The following is a 23,797-nucleotide window of genomic DNA, read 5'->3' as shown; positions in this document are numbered from 1 at the left end:
TATTAGCACTGAACACTGTATTAGTGTCACTGGGGATGTCAGTGGTCATTAGTTCCCCCCAGTGTCAGAATAACTGCCGCGGTCCTGCTAAAAGTTACTGATTGCCACCATTACGAATATAAAAATTCTAGTATATATACTGCCATTTGTAGATGCTATAACTTTAACATAAATTTTTTTTAGCCATTTTGCCCTAAATTTATGATATTTGAGTTTTTACATCTTTTTAACTGGACATGTTTAATAGCAAAAAGTCCAAAATATAGTTTTTTTCAAAAATTATTGGTCTTTTTTGTTCATAGTGGAAAAAAATTAAAAACACACAGGCGATCAAATTCCGCCGAAAGAAAGCTCTACTTGTGGGAAAAGAAAGGATGTAAATATAATTTGGGTGCAGCGTTGCATGACCGTGCAATTGTCAGTTAAAATAACGCATCATATCACAAAAAATGGCCTTGTCAGGAAGGGGGGGGGGGGTAAATCCTCTGGAGTGCAAGTAGTTGTCTCGCAAAAAAAAATAAAATGCCGATTTTTACATGCGAGAAACTCAAAACTGCCAGGACAGCGGGTGGTGTAACCCTATGCTACCAGTCCTACCTTGTTGTCACACACCTTCCTTACCAACATATAAATATCGTCCCTGAGCTCATATATCCGCTATGACCCTATTCTGTGGGAAAAGCTCCTAGAAAACCGTCCATACTAGCGACACAGAGACACAGGAAATACGTCATCACACGCTGCCGACCGAGGTCACGTAACACGCCTACTCCTGCTGGCGCGGCGGATTCTATATCCCAGCATCCTGTGCGGCTGGCTTTCTCTTTCCGGGAACCAAGATGTCTAAGAGAGGTGAGAAGCGGGGGATGGAGCCGTGTAATCTGTTGCCATCGCCTCTCTGCGGTGGCTCTGCACTCTTGTCTCCAGCCATGATTTGTTCTCTGCGCTCCTCTCTATATTCTGCCGGGATTATTGCCAGGGTTGTGTGATTTAGAGGAGTATGGAGACATCGAGGAGATACAACCTAGGCAGCCATGTTTAGTCTGGGGGAGGGATGGTGCTGGGAGTGTTCAGTGTATTAGCAGCCTTCTGTTCTGTGTGGATCTCTGCCTGTGTTTTCTTGGATGAAGGTGATCCGAGGCTGAAGAAGCATCAGACCTGTCAGGAGGAATCGTGTCGTGCAGTGCTGGCAGTCAGACCCCACAGTACTGATGCACAGCATACTAACCTGTGTTGGGTTTTTTTTTAAAGAACCCAGATGACTGCTGTCAGCATATTAGGATAGTCCTGCCATGATGGGTGCTTTATGCTCTGTATATGTGACATGCTGTGGGGTATGACAGGTGTTGGTGGCAAAAATGAAAGTAGAACTAAAGTCACTTTATTTTTCCTGATGGCATAGATTGGGGGGCTCCAAACTTTCAAAACAACAGATCAGTTTACTGGCCTTCAGATATCAGCGGGGCCACACTGTGGCAAGCAGGAATGGCAAATTCCTTGGCATTGGTGGGAGTAAACAATGCCATAGGCTTGGTGGTCAATGGAAGTAAAAAATATTTCATCACTGGTGTCAGTGAGAGGAAGAGTACCCATCACTGATGTTGGTGGGAGGAATAGTGCCCATCACTGATGTTGGTGGGAGGAATAGTGCCCATCACTGATGTTGGTGGGAGGAATAGTGCCCATCACTGGTGTCGGTGGGAGGAATGGTGCCCATCACTGGTGTCGGTGGGAGGAATGGTGCCCATCACTGGTGTCGGTGGGAGGAATGGTGCCCATCACTGGTGTCGGTGGGAGGAATGGTGCCCATCACTGGTGTCGGTGGGAGGAATGGTGCCCATCACTGGTGTCGGTGGGAGGAATGGTGCCCATCACTGGTGTCGGTGGGAGGAATGGTGCCCATCACTGGTGTCGGTGGGAGGACTGGTGCCCATCACTGGTGTCGTTGGGAGGACTGGTGCCCATCACTGGTGTCGTTGGGAGGACTGGTGCCCATCACTGGTGTCGTTGGGAGGACTGGTGCCCATCACTGGTGTCGGTGGGAGGACTGGTGCCCATCACTGGTGTCGGTGGGAGGACTGGTGCCCATCACTGGTGTCGGTGGGAGGAGTGGTACCGTGTCGTTGGGAGGAATGGTACCCGTCGCTGGTGTCGGTGGGAGGAATGGTACCCCGTCGGTGGGAGGAATGGTGCCCCCCGTCGCTGGTGTCGGTGGGAGGAATGGTGCCTCCCGTCGCTGGTGTCGGTGGGAGGAATGGTGCCCTCGTCCTATCAGTGAAAGGAATAGTGCCCCGTCAGTGGGAGGAATGGTGCCCCCCATCCTATCAGTGGAGGGAATAGTGCCCCAAGGGCTGGATAAAGGCAAGTAAAGGGCCACATCTGGCACGTGGGCTGCAGTTTGGAGACCTCTGGCATAGAGGAGAGTTCTAACCTCTGAAACTTTTTTTTGCCCTCTGTCAGGGAGATTTCCTTTCACCTTCTGTCCCATAGCCTCATCAGCAGATTGAAATCCTTCAGTGTTAGGGAAATCCCTGGTTGTCACCAGATCCAGAATCTCCTTAGGAAGATTTCTCCTGTTACTGTCCTGGTGATGAGCCAATGCTCCTGAACGAGGGTACAGATGAAGTAAATCTGGCAGGGTTCTTAACCCTCCCAAAAAAAAATTGCATTTAGTTATACTGTAATGAAGAGTAAGGGCTCATTTACATATTCGGTCAGGGAGGGTGATACAAAATAGGTGATTGAATAGGCTGTAGTTTTAAGTGGAACTTGAGGCCAGAATTTAGGATGGCTAACAGGCAGAAGCTTAATGCAGAAGAGACCTGCTTTGTCTCTTCTGCATTAGTTACCTACATACCCGCCTTCCCCTATATAGTGAGTCGTGCATGCGCAGCTCACTGTACAAATTCGGCAATGCCAAATCTGACTGAACGCCTCCGCATGCGCGGGAGTGACGTCATCCTTGGCTGGCAGTTGAGACCCAAGGCCTCATGCACACTGCAGCTTGAAAAAGTTCAGTACAGTTTTTTGCTGTAAATTGCTTCCAGCATTACTCCTGTTTGTTGGCGGCTGCCATTTTGCTGAAGCCACTGAACAACTGTAAATCTTTAGGCTGTCAGCAGATTGCCCTCTAATGGCTCTGATTTTCGGCACAGTGCCAAAAAGTAGAGAGCAAGTGAACATGTTTAGAGCAGGGTGAGACAGTGTATTACTGGATTTCAAAAAGTATAGACACTTTTTTATTTTTAATGTTTTATATAGCTATGCCTGCATGAAGTAATCTAGCAAGACTTAATTTTCTGACTGAAGTTTCACTTTAAGGCCTCGTTCACACCATGCTGCAGAGATGTTGGTTTTTGCTGCACGCGTTGTGCAAGGGCTCAACAAAATCGATCGTTCTCTGTGTCCTGTTCAAACCAAAACACTGGTATCATGCAGGTTTGTTTTTTTTTTTGTTGCAGGAATCTATAACTTGTATAGAACTCATTGAAGCGTGCATGAAAACTGATGTAAACTCGTGTCTTTGCAAGTGACGTCTGTGCATCAGTTTTTCTGCATGTCTGGTATGGACGAGTCCTAAAGCAGAACTAAACCCTTCTATCGTTTTCAGCCAAGGAAGCTGCCATCTTAGCCTCTGATCTGCAACTGCCATGGTGCTGCACATGTGATCAGTTCTGGTTCCAGCCATTTGATAGTTTGACAGTTTGGTTGAGAACACAGGCAAATATGACAGATCTCATTCCTGGCATGTGCCTGGAATGGAAGTGTTTTTTGAAACTTAAATAAATTGGTTTAGTTGCACTTTAAAGGCAAAATGTTTCTTTTTGCTATGGATAGACTAAGGTTGGGTTATTACCTCATTCCTTTTTTTTCTCTTCAATTCTGTCCCAAAGCCAAAACAGGCAAGTGAAAGGGAATCCCTGGTTGTCACCAGTGTTAGCACTAGTACCCCCATTGTAAGATTTCCCCTCTATTCCTGTTCTGGGGATAACTCAAAGCTTGGAAACTTTCTCTTGGTGATAACCTTAAACGGGACAAATAAGTTGAATCTGCCTAGCAGGGCACAAATTGCAATAAAACCGGCAGGTGTTCTAATCCCTCTCCACTCTAAAATAAGGAAAAGGCTTTTGCCTTCATTTATCATTTAAAATGGCACAACAGCTATAGGAGGTTGTACACATGCCATATATGTCTAGATGTGATGCTTTGCCATGCTGTCATGCCTGAAATTTTACCCATCTTTTTGTGATGCAGGGAAATGCTTCCACTCAACATGATCATATCAAGTGAACTAAAGCCGCTTCCAAAGCTAGCTAAACACTAGGTTTGGCGTTGCGGCTGGGCATTCCCATTCAGAAACCTTATTCAGGAGTCAACGGCATTACCCCCTGAATGCCTGCTAGCTGCTCCTGTACTGATCTCTGAAAAGTGATCCACCACAGATCACATTTCAGAGGCCAGCACAAGTGTAAACTTGGCTTAAATGTACCTGCAAACAAAGCACAAATACCCACATGTTATTGACATAGGGGTCTTCAGGAGGAACTACTGAGCAGCAGGGATGTCTTCTCTTCATTGGGGATGTGTTTGTAGGTCCAAGCTTTGATTGAGGCGTTTTTTTTTTTTTGTTTACAGACACATCTACAACCTGTAATGGACTTTTGCTACAGAATTGGTTGAATTGAAGTATGCAGTGGATAGGATATATTTATAATTTGACATTCAGCAGAGTAACACATTTCTGTTTTCAGGTCGTGGAGGTTCTTCTGGTGCGAAGTTTCGCATCTCCCTCGGTCTACCTGTGGGGGCGGTCATCAACTGTGCCGATAACACTGGTATGTTGTACTAAGATATTTCTGCGTTTTAGTTTTTCAGTTTGTGTGCATCCAACATCCCGTGTTTAGTCCTATTAGGCCCTGTTCAAAGTGCACTGCAATAGTGGCCTCAAAGCAGAACTGAAGTCGGCATTGTTGTTTGAGGGCTTTTCTCGTAATGTGCAAGTTCATGTGCTGGTCCTCAACATAGAGAACTTGTATGGAACTTGTATACTTGTAGAGAACTTGTATGGAATATACAGACCATTGACCATTTACCTGTTTTAAAGTGGCTGTAAAAGCAGAAGGTTTTTTTACCTTCATGCATGCTATGCATGAAGGTAAAAAAACACCTGTGTGCAGCCCCCCGTATTTCTTAGCAGAGCCTCTTCACGATCCAGTGATGTGCGCAAGAGCCTCATTTCTCTGGGGACTTGCTCCTTGGCAGAGACATCAGCAGAAGCCATAGACTCCCGCTGCTGTCAATCCCAGCCATTTAGCCAATGAGGGGAAAGAGTTGGGCCAAACTTCGGCTCTGCATGTGAATGGACAAACAGAGCAGCAGCTCGGGTGCCCCCCACAGCAAGCAGCTTGCTATGGGTGCACCTGAGTTGCTGCTGGAGGGGTAGGAGGGAGGGGCCAGATGCATCAGCGGAGGACCTGAGAAGATGATCAGGGCTGCACTGTGCACATCTGTATTTCTTGGAGAACAGGACACAGGTCCTTCCCCTCTGTTTTCTGATTATCTATTTCTATTGCTTGTTGACTCTTCTTTCACATTGTCATTATGGGGTATTGTTTGTTGAATGTTGAGGAAAAAAATGAATTTAATACATTTTGGAATAAGGCTGCAAGATAACAAAATGTGGCAAAAGTTAAGCGCTGTGAATACTTTTTGGATGCACTGTAACACATGGTAAGACTAACGTTCCCTTATCCTGTACTGTACTCTCAAGAAAATGGTTTTACAGGCAAGTCAGAAATTCTCTTTTTGCCTTATTGAGATCAGAGATGGGACTTTACATATGCTATTTCTGTTGCCCGCAATTCAGATTTAGAGCCTCTCTTCTGAAATCTTTTGTTTTTTCGGACTGCTTTATTTACTACCTCGATTTGGCATTTTTTTAAAATGCTGCTTGGTTCATTTGTGTGAACTGGTCTAGGAAAACAAATATTGCACTTTTTTGTGTGCTGTTGAGTCTTAATCTTTTTGCTTGAGGAACTTTTATCTTTTTTTGTTTGTGTTTACTAGGGGCCAAGAATTTGTACATCATTTCTGTTAAAGGAATCAAAGGGCGCTTGAACAGACTGCCAGCTGCTGGCGTAGGTGACATGGTGATGGCCACAGTTAAAAAAGGAAAACCTGAACTTCGGAAAAAAGGTATTGTTTTGGTGCCTGACTTATTATGGGATATTGTAAACTGCTCTCCCTGTTTCATGTGTCAGTTGCTAGGCAGCATCTGCTATGTTACTTCATAAATTGATCTTAACGGTCAGTGCCTTTTTGTCTGAGGCTTCCTTGCTTGTAGTGTTTTATGAAAGCCCTTAGATCTATGGACCTGTAATATAAATGTGATTTTTATTTTTCCCTCAACAGTGCATCCTGCAGTGGTAATACGACAACGAAAATCATACCGGAGAAAAGATGGCGTGTTCTTATATTTTGAAGACAATGCGGGGGTGATAGTGAATAATAAAGGGGAGATGAAAGGTATGTGATACAGAATATTTTCCAATGTGTGTGAGTGTGAATTGCTGGATTCTTTTGACTGTGCTGGCTCTAGGCAATCGGGAAGAACCTTAATTAGGGTAATTTCATATGGGCATTTGTTCGTTTTTCATCTGTTCACTTTCAGGCGGAAAAGGGACAGCAATTCATTCCTATGGACTTGCAGGTGTAAACCGATCCATCTGTTCATCTGCCTACATCCTGTGTCCATTCAGGGACATTTATTTAAATGCAACAAGGCTGCATCCTTTTCCATTTTGATGCATCTGAATGGATGTCAGTTTTATGTCTATTCCATTTGACAATAAAAAAATTAAACTGAACAGAATTGGTATTTTAGTAGTTGTCTCTTGGCAAAAAGCCTGACTGAACTGATGACGCTCTTGTCTCCGGGCCCTTAGATTTATATTGGCATCATTTTTAATTTTGCTTTAACATTAACCCCTGTGTTCATTTAATTTTTTTTTTTTTTTTAAACTAGCATCAGGGATGGTACTTACCATGATTGAAGTGTCCTGTGTGCTGGCAGCTGCCAGTCAAAATCTGAGATCCTGAGAACCCCACATCGATCATCTTCTGGTCAGTTTGCGTGACTGCACTTGTAACAGGCACGGTTTCTGGCTATGTCTGCTTTTTTTCGCTTCTGTGCTCCATTCATATCTGTTCCTGCAATGAAAAGAATTTGGAGGTGGCGGACCTTTTTATTCATCTGCCCATATTCTTACAGCACTTTTCACTGTGGGACCTGTTGGCACAGCAATCTTTGAATTGTGCACGGTGGAGGCTGCCCACTTGGAGGCAAGTGGGCATAGTCCACACTTGAGAGGTGGACCAATTACAAGTACAGTCGCTTATATCAACTGAGCACTGGAAGATCGCAGCTATCGGGGTATCTGGGGCAGAGGATATTTTTCATTCATGGTAAGTACTGTCCCCGGTGGTGTTTAATTTCTTTTTTTCAACTTCACTGAAGGATAAGGTGCACCCTTTTAGGTCAACAATTGACTATGTGCATATCATTATTCTGGCCTTTTTAGAGCTTTTTTTTTTTTTTTTTAACCCCCTACCCAGCGTAGCTATAGTTCTAGTGAACAAGTCTGGGCTAGGAAGATTTCTAAATTCCTATTTTGGAGAGGCTTTTACTAGGTTACTGCAGTTGCCTTAGATTTATAGGGGGATTGATTCAGATCTTATTGATGCAGTGTGTATCGCCCTGTATCTAGAGGATTACCCTGTTTGCAACTATAGAATCTCTCAAAGACATTTTGGCTCCACCCATGTATATTATTTTACATATGCTTTTGTAGGCAAACTTTGACCTTGAAGTTCCATCATGCTTCTGGGAGTCATACTTGTGGCTGTCAGTCTTGCAGTGCCTCATAGGACCTGTAATACCACAACAGCTGGCGGGCTGAGGTTTTCCTACCTCTGCTCTATGCAGCCTGGAAACGCCCCTGAAGGTTTCTGGGCCCTGCTGGATAGTGTTTCTCCTTTTGGGAAGGGATTAGTAAAACTGTGGGCAGTGCCCACTCTAGATGCATCCCTAATGCACAATAACAGAAGTGCCACAGAAGCGTTGAAGTTGTGCTCACCATTTTCTTCTTGGATCCCAGTAATCCTTGATCTTTCAAACTGTGTCAAAATGGGTATTCCCTAGGGTGCTTCACCTCTCTATTCTGACTGTGTTAGGAGGTAATGTGGTGTGTCATAGTGGATCACAGTTTTTTTTTTTTCATACTTTATTTCAAGCACACTTCAGTCACATCACTGTACAGCAGTGCAATAGGAAGGAAAGACAGCAGTTTTTCCCTTTTTCTACTTGCCGGTTGGTACCATTTAGAACTTCCGAGCCTAACTCCCCACTCAGACCATAGGGTCTAAAGCCAGAGGTCAACTAACACTTCTACGCCAAGGTGCACCCCAACTTCTTCAGGTGGGTGGCTTCATCTACATCCAGATGGGTCTTCTGTTTGCCTGGTTTTGGTGCTCAGGATACACCTTTTAGCTCATTGACTAATGCCTTTGTGTGGTAATGGCATTCTTCTTTGTGGTATTGCTCTCAGCAGTGTGTTCCTGGGTTCCCTGCTCCATGGCACTCCCTATTCACATGCAGGTGGCAGTTTGACATCGGGAATTTTAGCTAATTTCAGGAAATTTTATATCCTTAAATACTGTTGATGTTCTTGCAGTTACTGGTACTCCCTCTCCTGGGGCATGCCCTTATTTACAGGATGACATTCTACTGCTCTTTTTCTTCTTAGTGCTTCGGAGGCACCTGCTATTTCAACTCTTTGGACCTTATGTCTATCCCATTGCCTTTTCTTGGTATCCCTGTTGTGGATTAGACAATTCCTTAACTCTGTTCTCATTCCTACACACCCCCTTTTTTTTTTTTTATTTAAATATTTATTTTCCATATAAAGTACACATTTCTTCATTATTTTCATACAAAAATTATTTTCCAAACCATTAATTACTTATCTTCCTATGTTTTATTCCCTTTACCTCCCCGGCCCCTGTCTAAAACCTGACCACCCCCCTCAGAGTACCCACCCTCCCCACTAATGAACCCTCCCACTCTGCATTATTCTATTAACTCTTTTCCTAAATAGTATATACAAATACTTCCTCCTCTTTCTCATTACTACTTTGTATATTTTGCTACAAAATCTTCCCATTTTCTCCACTTCTTATAGAATAGCCCCATCTTGTCTTCTTGTGTATAATATAATTTCTCTATCTTATATATCTGATTCGTTCTCTCTACCCAATCCTCCTCCCTCGGCACCTCTGGTCTATGCCAAAACCTAGGAATCGGACCTTTTGCCGCATTCAGGTAATGCCATACACCAGAGTCCTTATATTTATTTACTGATAAATCTGTACTATGTAGTAGACACATCTCTGGGTTCAATCCTATTTTTATCCCAGTGATTGTCTCAAGTTATTGAACCATTTTCTCCCAGAAACCTTGAATCATTGGGCACTCCCACCATAAATGATATAAGGTACCTATCTTTCCGCTTCCCCTCCAACACTCTGGTGTATTTTCCCCAGTCATCCTGTGTTCCACATTTGGTGCAATGTGCCATCTCGTTAAACATTTATAATTTACCTCCACCTCTCTCATGCTTATGTTCTTGTGTATTAATCTATATATTTTCCTTTGTTTATCTTCATCGATCTCTATTTCCAAATCTCTTTCCCATTTTGCTATGTACATTGGCTTTGTGTGTGTGTCTAACTCAGTGAGAATCTTATATACTTTAGCTGTGCCCCGTTTCCCATCTCCACGTGCATCCAACAACCTCTCAAACAAATTCCAATCCTTTCTCAATCTCAAAGGTTTCGGAAGGTTTCTAACAAAGTGTTTTAATTGGTGATATCTCCACTCGTCTATTTTAATAAAAAGTTCCCTTTTATCTTTTTCCAAATCCTTAAGTGTTCTTAATTCCTGTCCATCCTTAATATCTCTCAATTGAATATCCTCTTTTTTTAACCATTTTCCTATACTCTCCTCCCTACCTGGGGGAAATAGTCCATGTTCCTAAGTGATATTAGTTGTGAATTAAAGTCCCATTTCATAAATTTGTGCAATTTATCCCAAACCTTTAAAACATTCAATGTAAAAACACTTGTGGTATCTTTTAAACCTCTATATTTTGCTGGTGCCCATATAGTTTTACTCAAGGTAGTTCCACTTAATTCTTAACCCACCTTTTCCCCTCTGGGTTATGTGTCCAGTCATACATTCTCGTTAGGACTACTGCTCTATAGTACCTCTTGATATCTGGCATTCCCAATCCTCCCTTCTCCTTATTTCTGCTCAGCAAGTCATGATATTCTAGATTTTTTATTTTTCCATATATATCTTGTTAACATCTTTTTTATTACTTTAAAAAATACCTCCGGGATTTTAGCTGGGATCATCTGAAATTTATACAGGATTTTAGGTACAATTACCATTTTTATCAGATTTATACACCCTATCCAAGACGGATTGCCTCTTCCCAGTTTCCGTAATTCCTCCTTAATCTCATTTAGGAGTGGGATATAATTTAACTTGTACAAGTTCATATACGAAGCAGATAATTTAACCCCTAAATACTTTATCTCTCTATTTTTCCATATAAAAGGGAATTCTTTTTGTATTTTTTCTAAAATCTCAGTTTTTGTTGGGTTGATTTTCAGGTTTGATAACTCCCCATAATCCTTTAAGCTCTTAATTATATTCGGGAGTGTTATCCTCGGATTTCCCACATAGAACAACAGGTCATCCGCAAAGGCTGCCACTGTATGTTCGTCTCCTCCTATCTGCACACTATCTGTTATATCTATATTCTTCCTAATTGTTGCCAGTAAAGGTTCCAACGACAGTACATACAGCAATGGGGACAGTGGACAACCCTGTCTAGTTCCATTTGACATTCCTATAGTTTCCGACCTCTCCCCATTTACCATAATAACCGCGGAAGGTTCTCTGTACAACTGTCCTATACACTCTCTCATTCTTGCTCCCAATGCTAAAGTCTCCAGAGTATCCATCATAAAGCTCCAGTTTACTCTATCAAATGCCTTTTCAGCATCAATCGAAAGCCCCACTACCGGAGTTTTCCCCTTCCTAGCCTTCTGGATAAGCAACAGAGTTCTCAGCCTGTTGTTTCTACCCTCCCTCCCTGGTACAAATCCCACCTGGTCCGCTTGGATCCATTCTGGCATTAGATCTTTTAGTCTATTTGCTAGAACCTTTGTATATAACTTAGTGTCGTTGTTCAGAAGTGATATCGGTCTGTAGCTAGAGCATTGAGAAGCATCCTTCCCCTCCTTTTGGATTAGTACCACATGGGCCTGTAAAGATTCCCGTCTCATCTCCATCTCTCCTCCCAGGGCATTCATATATTTCTCCATTTTAGGTAGTAACAAGTCACTATATTTTTTATAGTACCTCACTCTATAACCGTCTGGGCCTGGGCTTTTCCCCTTTATGGTACTTTTTAATGCACTTTTTATTTCTTCCTGCATAATTTCCATATCTAGGGAATTCAATTGATCCTCACTTAGCTTCGGTAGTCCTGCATTCTTTAAATATACCCTTCTTTTTTCTCTACTCTCTTTTCCACTTATATTTACTGGATCTTGGGAGGCAATATTATACAGCTTACTATAGTATTCTTTGAACACCTTAGTGATCTCTTTGGTAGAATAAACCATTTCTCCTTTGGGGTTTCTTATTTTTTCTATATAGTTCCTATTTTTCTTTTCCCTCAAGGCTCTCATTAGATATTTTCCTGGTCTATCTCTCCATCTATACCTCTCACTTGCAACTTTGTTAAAGACTCTTCTCTTCTCCTCCTACATCAATAACCCTAGTTCTTCTTTCTTTTTTACTACCTTCTGTCTTATCTCTTCTGTTCTTTTATTTTTATGTATCTGCTCCAAATCACTTATTTCTTTTAACAGCCCAGTAAGTTTCTCTCTTTTTTCCCTTTTCTTTTTTGCCCCGGACGCAATCAATATACCTCTTATGTAGGCCTTGTGGGTCTCCCACACTGTAGCCACCGACACCTCACCTGTCTCATTCTCCCGAAAAAATCTTTTGATTTCTTCTCTAATTTTCTGATCCACCTCCTGGTCCAGAAGAAGAGCCTCATTCAACTTCCATCCTATCCCTCTGGTCGAACATCTCCCCCACCTCACTTTCAATGTAACAGGGGCATGGTCAGAGAGAGACGTCGCTTCTATTTCTATTTTATCCACCATTTCTATGAGTTGGTCTACCAATATTACACACCCCCTATTGACCAGAGCAATTTTTACATTTCTGCTATGGACCTGTTTTTTCTGCAATAATGTTGTCATTACATAAAGCGTTACCAAACCCAGAACAGTAAAATCAGTCTATATTCAGTAAAGCTTGCTTGTTATACTCACTGTGGAACCTAAGGGGTTAATCCTCTGCATTGAGTAAAAAGGATGTTTGATCCTCTTTTCTCTGATCATCCCCTTCTTCCAGTGTCTCTCTTCCCCTGATAAGACATGTCAGTGTGGCATCACTTTGCACATGCTCAGTTTAATGTGTATTGCTAGAGATGTTTTTTTTTTTTTTCTTGGGAGAGTGCATGTAATGAGCACTGTGCAGACAGAGGGTCAGGGGTCCTGCAGCCTCATAGGACAGTCAGAGCAGAATGAAAACTCCGAGATTTACCAGGGCTCAGCTGGACACTGATGGAAGTCACAAGACTGCTATATACTGCTGTTGAGAAAAGATATTTTGCAATTTTTACTAAAATAATTGCATTTCCATGTTGTGTGTACTGTGCAGGACCAGATATAGTGAATGCAGGGGCCTGGATTTAGTAACCCTTTTAAGATAACCAAATATCACATATAAGTCAAAAAAAAGGCTTTCTTTTTGTGATATTGTCTTTCAAAAAACTTTTTATGCAATCTTTAGTCAAAAAAATAAAACTACAAAAAACATTATTTTTGACTTTTTGGAACAGTGTTCATTCAAAAAGAAGAAAAATGGTGTTGCTGTAGATGAGGGGTCTCTAAACAAGGGCCGTTTATTGTCCTGTAGACTTTGAGGGGGCTGGACTGTGACCATTGTGAGTAGAGAAGGCAAATAATGCCCCATCATTGGTATTAGTGGAAGGAATAGTTCCAAATCATTGGTGGCAGTAAGAGGAATAATGCACCATCATTGCTGTCAGCAGGAGGAATAGTGCCCCATAATTGGTATCTGTGGGTGGGATGCTTCATCCTTGGTGTCATTGGAGGAATAGTGCCCCATTGTTTGTGTCAGTGGGAGAAACCGTGCCCAAGGGTCAGATAAAGGTGAGGAAAGGGCCACAGTTTGGAGACCACTGCTGTAGATGAACTAATGAATTATAATTTTTCCTGTTTTAAAATTACACAAATTATCTTGGTACAAAGCTTTGCATAGTGTGGGTTCTTTTTTTTTTCTTCAATTTTACACTTAAGTCGTTATTAAAAAAAAACAAAACGAAAAATCATATAAGGGGGTGTTTCTGAAGTGCAAAAGAACTCTGAAAGCAAAATTGTACCAGCTGAACTGAATTAGACAAATCCACTAAGTCAGTCCAGTAATTATAATTATACAGGATTTATATAGCACCAACAGTTTGCTCAGCGCTTTGCAAAATGAAGGCAGACATGACAGTTACAATATAATTTGGTACAAGAGGAAACCGAGGGCCCTTCTCGTTAGGAGTAACATGAGTAAAATAAATCAGTCATTGCTTGCAAAATTGCAGAAAAGTCCCTTACCATCCCAAAAGCATAAGACATAAATCCACTATTATAATAATATGCACATGGATGTTAACCACTTGAGCGCCAGAGGATTTACCCCCCTTAATGACCAGGCCTCTTTTTGCTACTCGGCGCTGCACTAGTTCAACTGATAATTGCGCGGTCATGCAATGCTGCACCCAAACGAAATTTACGTCCTTTTTTTCACACAAATAGAGCTTTCTTTCGGTGTAATTTGATCACCTGTGCGCTTTTTATTTTTCATGCTATAAACAAAAAAAGGCCAAAAATTTTGAAGAAAAAAAATATTTTTTACTTTCAGCTATTAAAAATATATAGTAAACTCAAAGTTGGTTATAAATTAAGTCAAAATGTATTCTGCTACATCAGTGGTTCTCAACCTTTCTAATGCCGCGACCCCTTAATACAGTTCCTCATGTTGTGGTGACCCCCAACCATAAAATTATTTTCGTTGCTACTTCATAACTATAATTTTGCAGTGGGAGGAGTAGTGCCACATCATTGGTGTCAGTGGGAGGAATAGTGCCCCATCATTGGTGTCAGTGGGAGGAATAGTGCCCCTTCATTGGTGTCAGTGGGAGGAATAGTGCCCCATCATTGGTGTCAGTGGGAGGAATAGTGCCCCATCACTGGTGTCAGTGGGAGGAAAAGTGTCCCATCACTGGTATCAGTGGGAGGAATAGTGCCCCTTCATTGGTGTCAGTGGGAGGAATAGTGCCCCTTCATTGGTGTTATTGGGGGGAATAGTGCCCCTTCATTGGTGTCAGTGGGGGGAATAGTGCCCCATCATTGGTGTCAGTGGGGGGAATAGTGCCCCATCATTGGTGTCAGTGGGGGGAATAGTGCCCCATCATTGGTGTCAGTGGGGGGAATAGTGCCCCATCATTGGTGTCAGTGGGGGGAATAGTGCCCCATCATTGGTGTCAGTGGGAGGAATAGTGCCTTATCATTGGTGTCAGTGGGAGGAATAGTGCCCCATCATTGGTGTCAGTGGGAGGAATAGTGCCCCATCATTGGTGTCAGTGGGAGGAATAGTGCCCCATCATTGGTGTCAGTGGGAGGAAAAGTGTCCCATCACTGGTATCAGTGGGAGGAATAGTGCCCCTTCATTGGTGTCAGTGGGAGGAATAGTGCCCCTTCATTGGTGTCAGTGGGGAGAATAGTGCCCCTTCATTGGTGTCAGTGGGGGGAATAGTGCCCCATCATTGGTGTCAGTGGGAGTAATAGTGCCCCATCATTGGTGTCAGTGGGAGTAATAGTGCCCCATCATTGGTGTCAGTGGGGGGAATAGTGCCCCATCATTGGTGTCAGTGGGAGGAATAGTGTCCCATCACTGATGTCAGTGGGAGGAAAAGTGTCCCATCAGTGGGAGGAATAGTGCCCCAACACTGGTGTCAGTGGGAGGAATAGTGCCCCATCGTTGGTGTCAGTGGGAGGAATAGTGCCCCATCGTTGGTGTCAGTGGGGGGAGGAATAGTGCCCCATCGTTGGTGTCAGTGGGGGGAGGAATAGTGCCCCATCGTTGGTGTCAGTGGGGGGAGGAATAGTGCCCCATCGTTGGTGTCAGTGGGGGGAGGAATAGTGCCCCATCGTTGGTGTCAGTGGGGGGAGGAATAGTGCCCCATCATTGGTATTAGTGACACCAATGATTGGGCACTATTCCTCCCACTGACACCAATGATACTTACCTTGCTGACCCCTGCTCCAGCCTGGGCTCGCTCGCTCCCTCCCTCTCCCATGGTACAGACACTTACCGGTCAGATGTCTTCCTTCTCCGGCTGCTCTCCTCCTCTTCACTCGCTCGATCTTCGCCGTGCCGCTCGGCACCTCCTCGCCGGTGATTGGCCGCCTGTGTGCCTCTCCTGAGCTACAGTTCCGGCGGCCAATCACCGGCGAGGATTGATCCCGGGGGTGTGTCCAGATGACAGGGACGGCATGTCATCCCGCCCACACCTGGAGAAGGATAGAGGAGCGGTGTCTCGGTTCCTAAGGCCATCAGAAATATGTGTTTTCCGATGGTCTTAGGCGACCCCTGTGAAAGTGTCGTTCGACCCCCCAAAGGGGTAGTGACCCACAGGTTGAGAACCGCTGTGCTACATGTTTTTGGTAAAAAAAATCCCAATAAGTGTATATTGATTGCTTTGTGTGGAAGTTATAGCGTCTACAAACTATGGTATAAATACTGCAATTTACGCCATTTTTCTGCTATACAGCGCTGCGCTAGTTTAACGGACAATTGCGCGGTCATGCAATACGGTACATAAATGAAATTTACATCCTTTTTTTTTCCCCACAAATTGAGCTTTCTTTCGGTAGTATTTGATAGCCTTTTTTTTTATAGCGCAAAAAATAACCGCACAGGCGGATAATTTTGAGGAAAAAAAACACAATATTTTTTTTAAAACATGTCCAGTAAAAAAAATGCAAAAATCAAATTTAGTCATAAATTTCTGCCAAAATGCATTCTGCGACATGTCTTTGCTGGAAAAAAAACCCAATACGCTTAAATTAATTGGTTTATGTGAAAGTTATAGTGTTTACAAATGGCGGGAAAGATACTGGGATTTTTTAGGTTTTTTTATACTAATAATGGCGGCGATCAGCGAATTATGGCGGCGATCAGGGACTTATGGCAGCGACCAGCAACTTATGGCGGGACTGCGGCGGACATTCTGACATTGGGGGGGTACTGACTTGGGGTCACTGACATCCCCAAAAACACGAATACAGTGATCAGTGCAAAAAAAAAAACACTGACACTGTACTAATGGCAATGGGGAGGAAGGGGTTAACTTTATTTTGCAGGGATGGATTATAGGAGTGAGAGGAGTGTTTTACTAGAGGGCGGGGGTGTGCACTCGACGGGACAAGGCTGATCGAGAAAGAGAAACTGTTCTTTCTCAATCAGCTCATCCTCGAGCTGACAGGGAAGTGACAGACAGCACAGCTACTGCAGCTGTGTCGTCTGTCACTGTGTGCCGCCGATCGCCGGGAAACAGCCGCTAAGGACCGGCTGTGACCCGGCAACTCACATCTGCGGCGGTGATCGGCGTAACAGATAGGGTGGCGGCGCACCTCGCGCGCGCCCCCTATTTGTTTACAAAACACATGTTTTAAAATGTGGTTTTGCCTGCGAGTGCCGCCCTGCCGCCGTATATCTACAGTGGCTGGGCGGCAAGTGGTTAAAACCCAGCAACCAGGGTGACGGTTACAAAAGTATCTGGTAGTGTCGCACAGGAACAAATATAAACTCGTTGCTGCTGTCCTTTTCTTCATCAAATAGTATCCAGTTTTACTCTGCACACTTCCTGCACATGCCAAGTGGAATTTATTGTTGCAGGATGGCAGTCCCTGGGGGGAAAGGACACTCTGAAGGTGCCAGAACTCCGGCTGCTGGTGTTCTGATAGGTATGAGATGACTTAACAATGCAGAGCTACTCTAAGTGAAGTTACTGTGTTCCTCAGCTTCTCTTCTGACTAGCTTTGTTGTTGCTATTATCTTAAGGATTAGTACTGAGGAGGTTGAAGGAAAACCTGTACTATAAATGGAGAAATGTAGAGACTGCTATTGACCTCATTCTGAAAATACCTGCTTTTATGGACTTTTTGAGACACTGAGCTTTGGAACATGCAGGCAGAAGGCAAGGACTAGTCAACTATATTGTCTGTAGCCTCCCTTTGGCTGATCTCTTTCCATTACTGACCTGGCATGCCTTGTTCTACTGTGTGGAGGTCGGCATCTTGGTAGAGCTGCAGCAAGAGTAGTAGCAGCACAGAATAATAGTGGCAGCAGTGAACAGCAATAAGGATGCAGGCAAAGGGGTGCGGTTTACTCTGCTGTGTTTCAGGAGGAATTCCAGACAAATGCCCTTTTCAGGGTACTTCTTGGGCATAATTACCATTTCTGTGTGTTCTGATAACAAATCTGTTAAGTTCTACTGAGTCACTGACTTCAGGAAATTCAGAATGCCTATTCTGCCTTCTTGTTCCAAGTTTGACTTTGGCTGCGACATTTTCAAAAGGCTGCAGTACTGTCCAAGTATTTTTCAGTAGAAGGCATTCATACTTTACAGATTTCTTTAACCCTTTGCCCAGAACCTGTTCTGCATGGCAATCGACATTTAAACAAGCTCATGTCTGCAATCGCAATATTTAGAAAAACTTTCAGCAGCCTGCATCAATAGCATCTTTTTTTTAATTCCGTATCTCCATTTGGGTAGACCTCTCTTCCTTCCTAGTAAAATGTAGTTTTTTTTTAAAATTGAAATGTGATTCCTCAATTTTGGATAGAGTAAGGGAGGGCTATAACCCCTCTCAGGTTATTTGTTATCATCTGCATCCCATTGGGGATAATTCCCTTTACTACTTGTCCCATAGCCAAAACAGGAAGTGACCGGAAATCCCTGCAAAATAAGGGAATCCCTAGGGAGGTCACCAGAACAAGTTTCCCCAATTGGAATTGGATTTTTCCCTCTAATACTTTTCAGGGGACAACCCAAAATGTAGGACTTTTTACTTGTACAATGATGATGGTAAACAGGACAAACATGGAGAGGGTGAATCTCCCTAATGGGCACAGACAGCAATAACAACTGATAGGGATTCTAACCCAGGGATGTTCAATTCATATCGCCTGACGCCCGGGACATGTAGTTTCGGGCGCCAGGCAGGCATTTTTATTATTTTTTTTTTTTTTTACCTTTTAGCTCTGCTGAGAGTATGCAGCAGGGCTCACCTGGCAGGTGGAAGCATTCGGGCGACGATGCTGCTGCCCAATTGTTTCCACACAACCCACTATGTTGCTAGCCAATGCATCTGCTCTCCTCCCCTTGTCTTGACCTGGAAGTGATGTGAAGTCACTTCCGGGTCCCCGGTGACATATTCCCGGCCATCGAGGCAGGGAAAAAATGTAATTCAGTGCGATATGCACTGCATTACATTCAGGGGAGACATGCAGGGTCTTTTTAGGCCCTGGATGTCTTGAAAAAGAGAACCTGTCACCAAAAATCATCACATAGGAGACTTTGTCCCCTATGTGACTTGGAGAAAAAAAAAGTGAAGTAAAAAATGTTTATTTGTAAAAAATTAGTTACACCCATGCATATAAACCCCCTACACACACGCACACATATATGTACACACGTACAAACGTAAAAGCACGCACTGGGGCGCCTACGCAAGAAACCGATTGCAATACACATGTTACATATCACCGCACACGCCAGAATGAGAGCAATAATTCTAGCACCAGACCTCCGTATCACTAAACTGATGACCTATAGGGGCTTTAAAAGCGCCACCTATAGAAAATATAGGGTACTAACGTTTATTGCCATTGAGCGCACGCAAATTTAAGGTTTGACATGTTGGATATCTATATACTCGATACAACCTCGTCTTTTATATTTTACAAAAAAAACGTTAATTTTATGGCACAAAAAGCAATAAATTATCGAAGGTGTATATTTTAATGAAATTTTGTGTTTCCTAGACCTTTGTGATAATATTGTGTGTCTTAAAAAATTGGAACTACCGCTATTTTATTTTCTAGGGTGTTTGCTTTCAGAAAATATGTTTAGTAGTTTTGTGTAATCTTCGGGCCTTAAATTATTTTTTTAAACGTGGAAAAACTGCTCTGGCACCGAAAGGGATAAAGGATAAGCCCGACACTCCCCTTTCCTGACAAGCACCCAATCGGTGCTCATTACACTGCAAGGTCTCTCCTCTCCCTGCTAGTCCCCGGGTCCGGTGCTGGAGACAGGTATGGAAGGGAGGAGGAGTTGAAACATTTAATATTTTTAACATTGCGCAGTTTAAGTTGCCATAAAGCTCCTTTTTCTTTTTAAAAACTCCAGACATTACTTAAAGCAGATTTAAATGCGATTTTGGTTAAAAAAAAAATGCTAATCAGGACAAGCAGATTGGGGCACAGAGTAGTTTTTTAAAAAAAAATTTCCACACCCCTGTAATCTATCTCTAATCTATTTGCCTTTTAGTTGTACTAAAATTTTTTCGTGTGTGTAGTTATTAATTTCAGTGATTGTATATAGAGAAACGCCTCTTCTTAAAGCACTTGTTGTGTCTGTTTAGTGGCACTCTGAGTTGTCGATGAAGAGGAAATAAATGCACTGCTTTTGGGTGAGGAGGTGGCTACATGTGCTGTACAGCCTCAATCAGTAGTGTGACATTCTTCCGGGCCAGTACTTGTGTAATCAGCAGACACCATGTATATCTTTAGTGTTCTTAGAATCAAGCTAATTAAAGCTGCAAGTAAACTTGTACATTACACATTGTCATTATCAAATACTGCTGCAGTGGTGTGCAAAATCACTTGTGTGTATATATGTGTGTGTGTGTGTGTATATGTGATTTTGCATTTCTGGGTAAGGGGCTTGCACCCTACCCGCGCCGCCATTCGCAGTCGCGGCTGTCAATCACTGGGTCTTGGCCGGTAATTACTCGCCGGCGCACAGTGTTTTCCAACAATAACCAACGGGGACAAGGACTGTTTTTTGTTAACTAACAGTCCTCCTCCCTGTCACCTCGGGCACACTGCTCTGGATGGCTGTGCACAGTGTGATTACAGTGTGATTACAGTATTGGTGTCACTGTCACCCCCCAGTGTCAGAATGTCTGCCGCAGTCCTGCTATAAGTCGCTGCTCGCCACCATTACTAGTGAATACAGCATATATACTGCCATTTGTAAACTTTTACATAAACCGATTAATTTACATGTATTGGGATTTTTTTTTTTGTAGCAAAGACATGTCGCAGAATACATTTTGGGATAAATTTATGAAGAAATTTTTTTTTTTTTTTTTTTTACTCAATGTGTTTAACCACTTCCATACCGGGCACTTTTACCCCCTTCCTGCCCAGGCCAGTTTTCAGGTTTCAGTGCTCTCACACTTTGAATGACAATTGCGTGGTCATACAACACTGTATGACCTGAAAATTTTGAAAAACCCACTTTTTTCTTTGTTTATAAAAGTTTGCAAACAAATGTTCTTCATAAATTTAGGCCAAGATGTGTTCTACTACATGTCTTTGTTGAAAATAACCCAAATTAGGATGTATTATTTAGTTTGTAGGAAAGTTATAGAGTTCACAAACTATTGTACTGACAGCCAATCTAATTTCTTGAGGTTCAAGAATGTCAGAACAGTACAGATATCCCCCAAATGACCCCTTTTTGCAAAGTAGACAGTCAAACATTTTTTATAACGGGCATGGCGAGTTTTTTGAAGTTGTAATTTTTTACATTCTTAACTGGCATGTCGGTGATCAGGTACACTGGTGACAGTACGAATAAAAAAAATTGATAATTTTTTTTTAAATTTTGTTATTTTTTATTACTTTTTTTTTCTCTTTTTAAGCTTTTTTTCATATTGCACCGAAGTAGTACATATTGACCAAAGTAGTATAATGTTACCATAGTAACATTGTACTACTTAGGGAAAGTGATCAGTATTTTTTTATTTCTACACAATTTGCTTATAGCAAAGAATTACTTTGCTATAAGCAAGTATTTACCTGAATGAAATCGATTCATTCAGGTTTTTTTTTTTTTTTTGTGATTAGCTGTGATTTGGCCACAGCTAATCACTTGACACAGCTGGGCTGTGATTGGCCCAGCTTGTGCACGTGATTGCTGTGACCATTCACAGCTAGGCACACTTGTATACAATGGATGCATGAAAGGAAGTCATCCATTGGATACAACTGTCATGTGACCTGCTGTGATTGGTCACAGCAGGTGACCTGCTGTGATTGGTCACAGCAGGTCACATGGTACTGGCAACGGGGCCGGTACACAGATCTGTCATCAGCTGTGTCCAAAGTACACGGCCTGTGACAGATAGCTCCGCAGTGCGGGCATGCGCAATGCGCATTCTGGCAAGGACGCCATATGATGTCCACCGGGAGCGACAAGCTGTTCGTCTGGCCGCCATCTGGCTATAGGCTGGGCGGCAACTGGTTAATAGCAAAAAGTCAAAAATATTATTTTTTTTTTCTCAAAATTGTAGCGTAAATTTATAGCGTAAATAATAAAAACCTCACAGGCGATCAAATACCATTGAAAGAAAGCTCAATTCGTGAGGAAAAAAAATAAGTACATTTTATTTTGGTGCTGCATTGCAAGACTGCGCAATTGTCATTTAAAATAACACAGCTCCGTAATGCAAAAAATGCCCAGTTCAGGAAGGGGGGTAAATCCTCAGGAAGATAAGTGGCTAAAGTAACAGGTTCACTTATGGCAGGCTCTGCAAACAGGCTTTACTTCTGAGGGTGCAGAATCTAGGTTGCAGGAAAATATAAGGGACTTGCTTTGGTGGTTAAAAACTCATCAACAGTTCATCAATATCACACCATAAGCATAACTGTCTCTCTTGCTGTACCATGCATGTTCATGATGTAATATTGATGCGAGGTGGCATTGTCTTTACCTGACACCTGTGTTGGTATAGGACAGCTACAGGAGGTATCTGAGCCCAGATTGTAGATATGCACCCTTGGAATCCAGGCGCCATTATTTCCTTCTGAATGGACAGAGGACATGGGAAAAGGGTGCTCTAGGGGCTTGTTGTTGAAGTGGTCCAACTTGGGCTCCATTATAGTGTTGGGAATGTTATGAACTTATGACTTGTTCTTCATGATATAAATTATATTTTTTAATCCCTTGCCATTTGTGCCACTCACTACGTTTTTGACTACAGAATTTTCGAAATTACATAGAGGAACTACACTGCATCTAAGCACAAACCAAAAATACTATTTCATTTTTATTATTCAAAACAAACCCCTATCCATGTCACCATGCTTTATTTTGTTGAGAAATCCCTGAAAAAAACCTCTAGCATTTTTGGCTGTGGCTATTTTAATTAAGGGCAAATGGATTTACTTCCTGGAATCTGCAATCCATCTGCCTTAGCTGAGAAAGCCCCTCCTCTGCTCAAGACTTCTGGGATGTATGACAAAATTTTGCCTAGGTATGGAACCAGGAAGTAATTGATAAAATGTGTATAAAAAAAAAGTAAAGTTTAAAATAAGTAAAGTAAGTAAATATGTTATACTTTCCTATCTATTTCCTAGTGCTAGCAGAATAAGGTCTAAAAATAGTCAATTGAGAGAGTGAAGATCCGCTTTTAAGTTCTACTTTTTGCTTTGTAGGTTCAGCTATAACGGGCCCGGTGGCGAAGGAATGTGCAGACCTGTGGCCCAGGATCGCCTCAAATGCTGGAAGCATTGCCTGAACATGCCATCTGTTTGTAAAATAAAATTCTTGTTACAAATATGTTTTTTGTATTTATTGACAGGAAATTAAATACCTAAGAAAAGCTTAGAGCTAGTAAATGTGCTTTTGGGTTTATTTCTGTGTTTTAGGTGCTAGCAAACATTTGCCTCAGAAGCTGGACTCCAGGTACACATGTCCTAACTCTGGAAGCAGAGAATCGCACTAGCGGCCATCCTTGCTACAGTGCTTTCTTTGGGTCCTGTGCAGAACTGCTGCATAATAACAAATACTTGAGTTCAGAGGGAATAAAATTCTAATGCACCACATCCAAATTTAGTCAAAAAACAAAAACCTCAGCACCAAAGAAAAGGAGGGGGTGGGGAAGCAGACACTGGACTTTTTCTAGTGTGTGTTTATGCCAAATTTTATTAGCAAAGATTGAAATAAAATACATAAGTGCATGAAGATTGAAATAATATATGAAAATCTCTGTTTTGTATCTCAAGCCCAAAGGCTGAACGATTATCTAATTTTTTTTTTTTTAAATATTGATTTTACCATTTTCAATTCTTACATTCATTTGAAAAAAATAACATTTACATGTTTAATACATAATATTTTAACCTATACATAAACTAGTTTACATTTTCCACACCCTTTCTCCAATTCCTCCCCCCCCCATCCCCTTCCTCTTCAACTCCCTCCCTGTTCCGCTCTATTTT

General features: G+C 42.4%; 1 protein-coding gene across 1 annotated transcript; it reads left to right on the top strand.

Moving 5' to 3' along the window:
* Positions 1 to 777: 777 nt before the first annotated feature.
* On the top strand, positions 778 to 23,135 carry RPL23 (ribosomal protein L23). The gene is made up of 5 exons (XM_089657327.1): positions 778 to 852; positions 4,752 to 4,835; positions 6,067 to 6,195; positions 6,412 to 6,525; positions 23,012 to 23,135. The coding sequence occupies exons 1-5, from the start codon at positions 840 to 842 to the stop codon at positions 23,092 to 23,094; spliced, it is 423 nt and encodes a 140-aa protein (XP_089513453.1). The 5' UTR covers positions 778 to 839; the 3' UTR covers positions 23,095 to 23,135.
* Positions 23,136 to 23,797: the final 662 nt, after the last annotated feature.

The sequence above is a fragment of the Staurois parvus genome, unplaced genomic scaffold, assembly GCF_062004578.1.
Source record: "Staurois parvus isolate SC_StPar_1 unplaced genomic scaffold, SC_StPar_1.0 ptg000983l, whole genome shotgun sequence".
NCBI lineage: Eukaryota > Metazoa > Chordata > Amphibia > Anura > Ranidae > Staurois > Staurois parvus.
The sequence above is the reverse complement of the archived record's forward strand: the minus strand, read 5'-3'. Positions and strand labels throughout refer to the sequence as shown.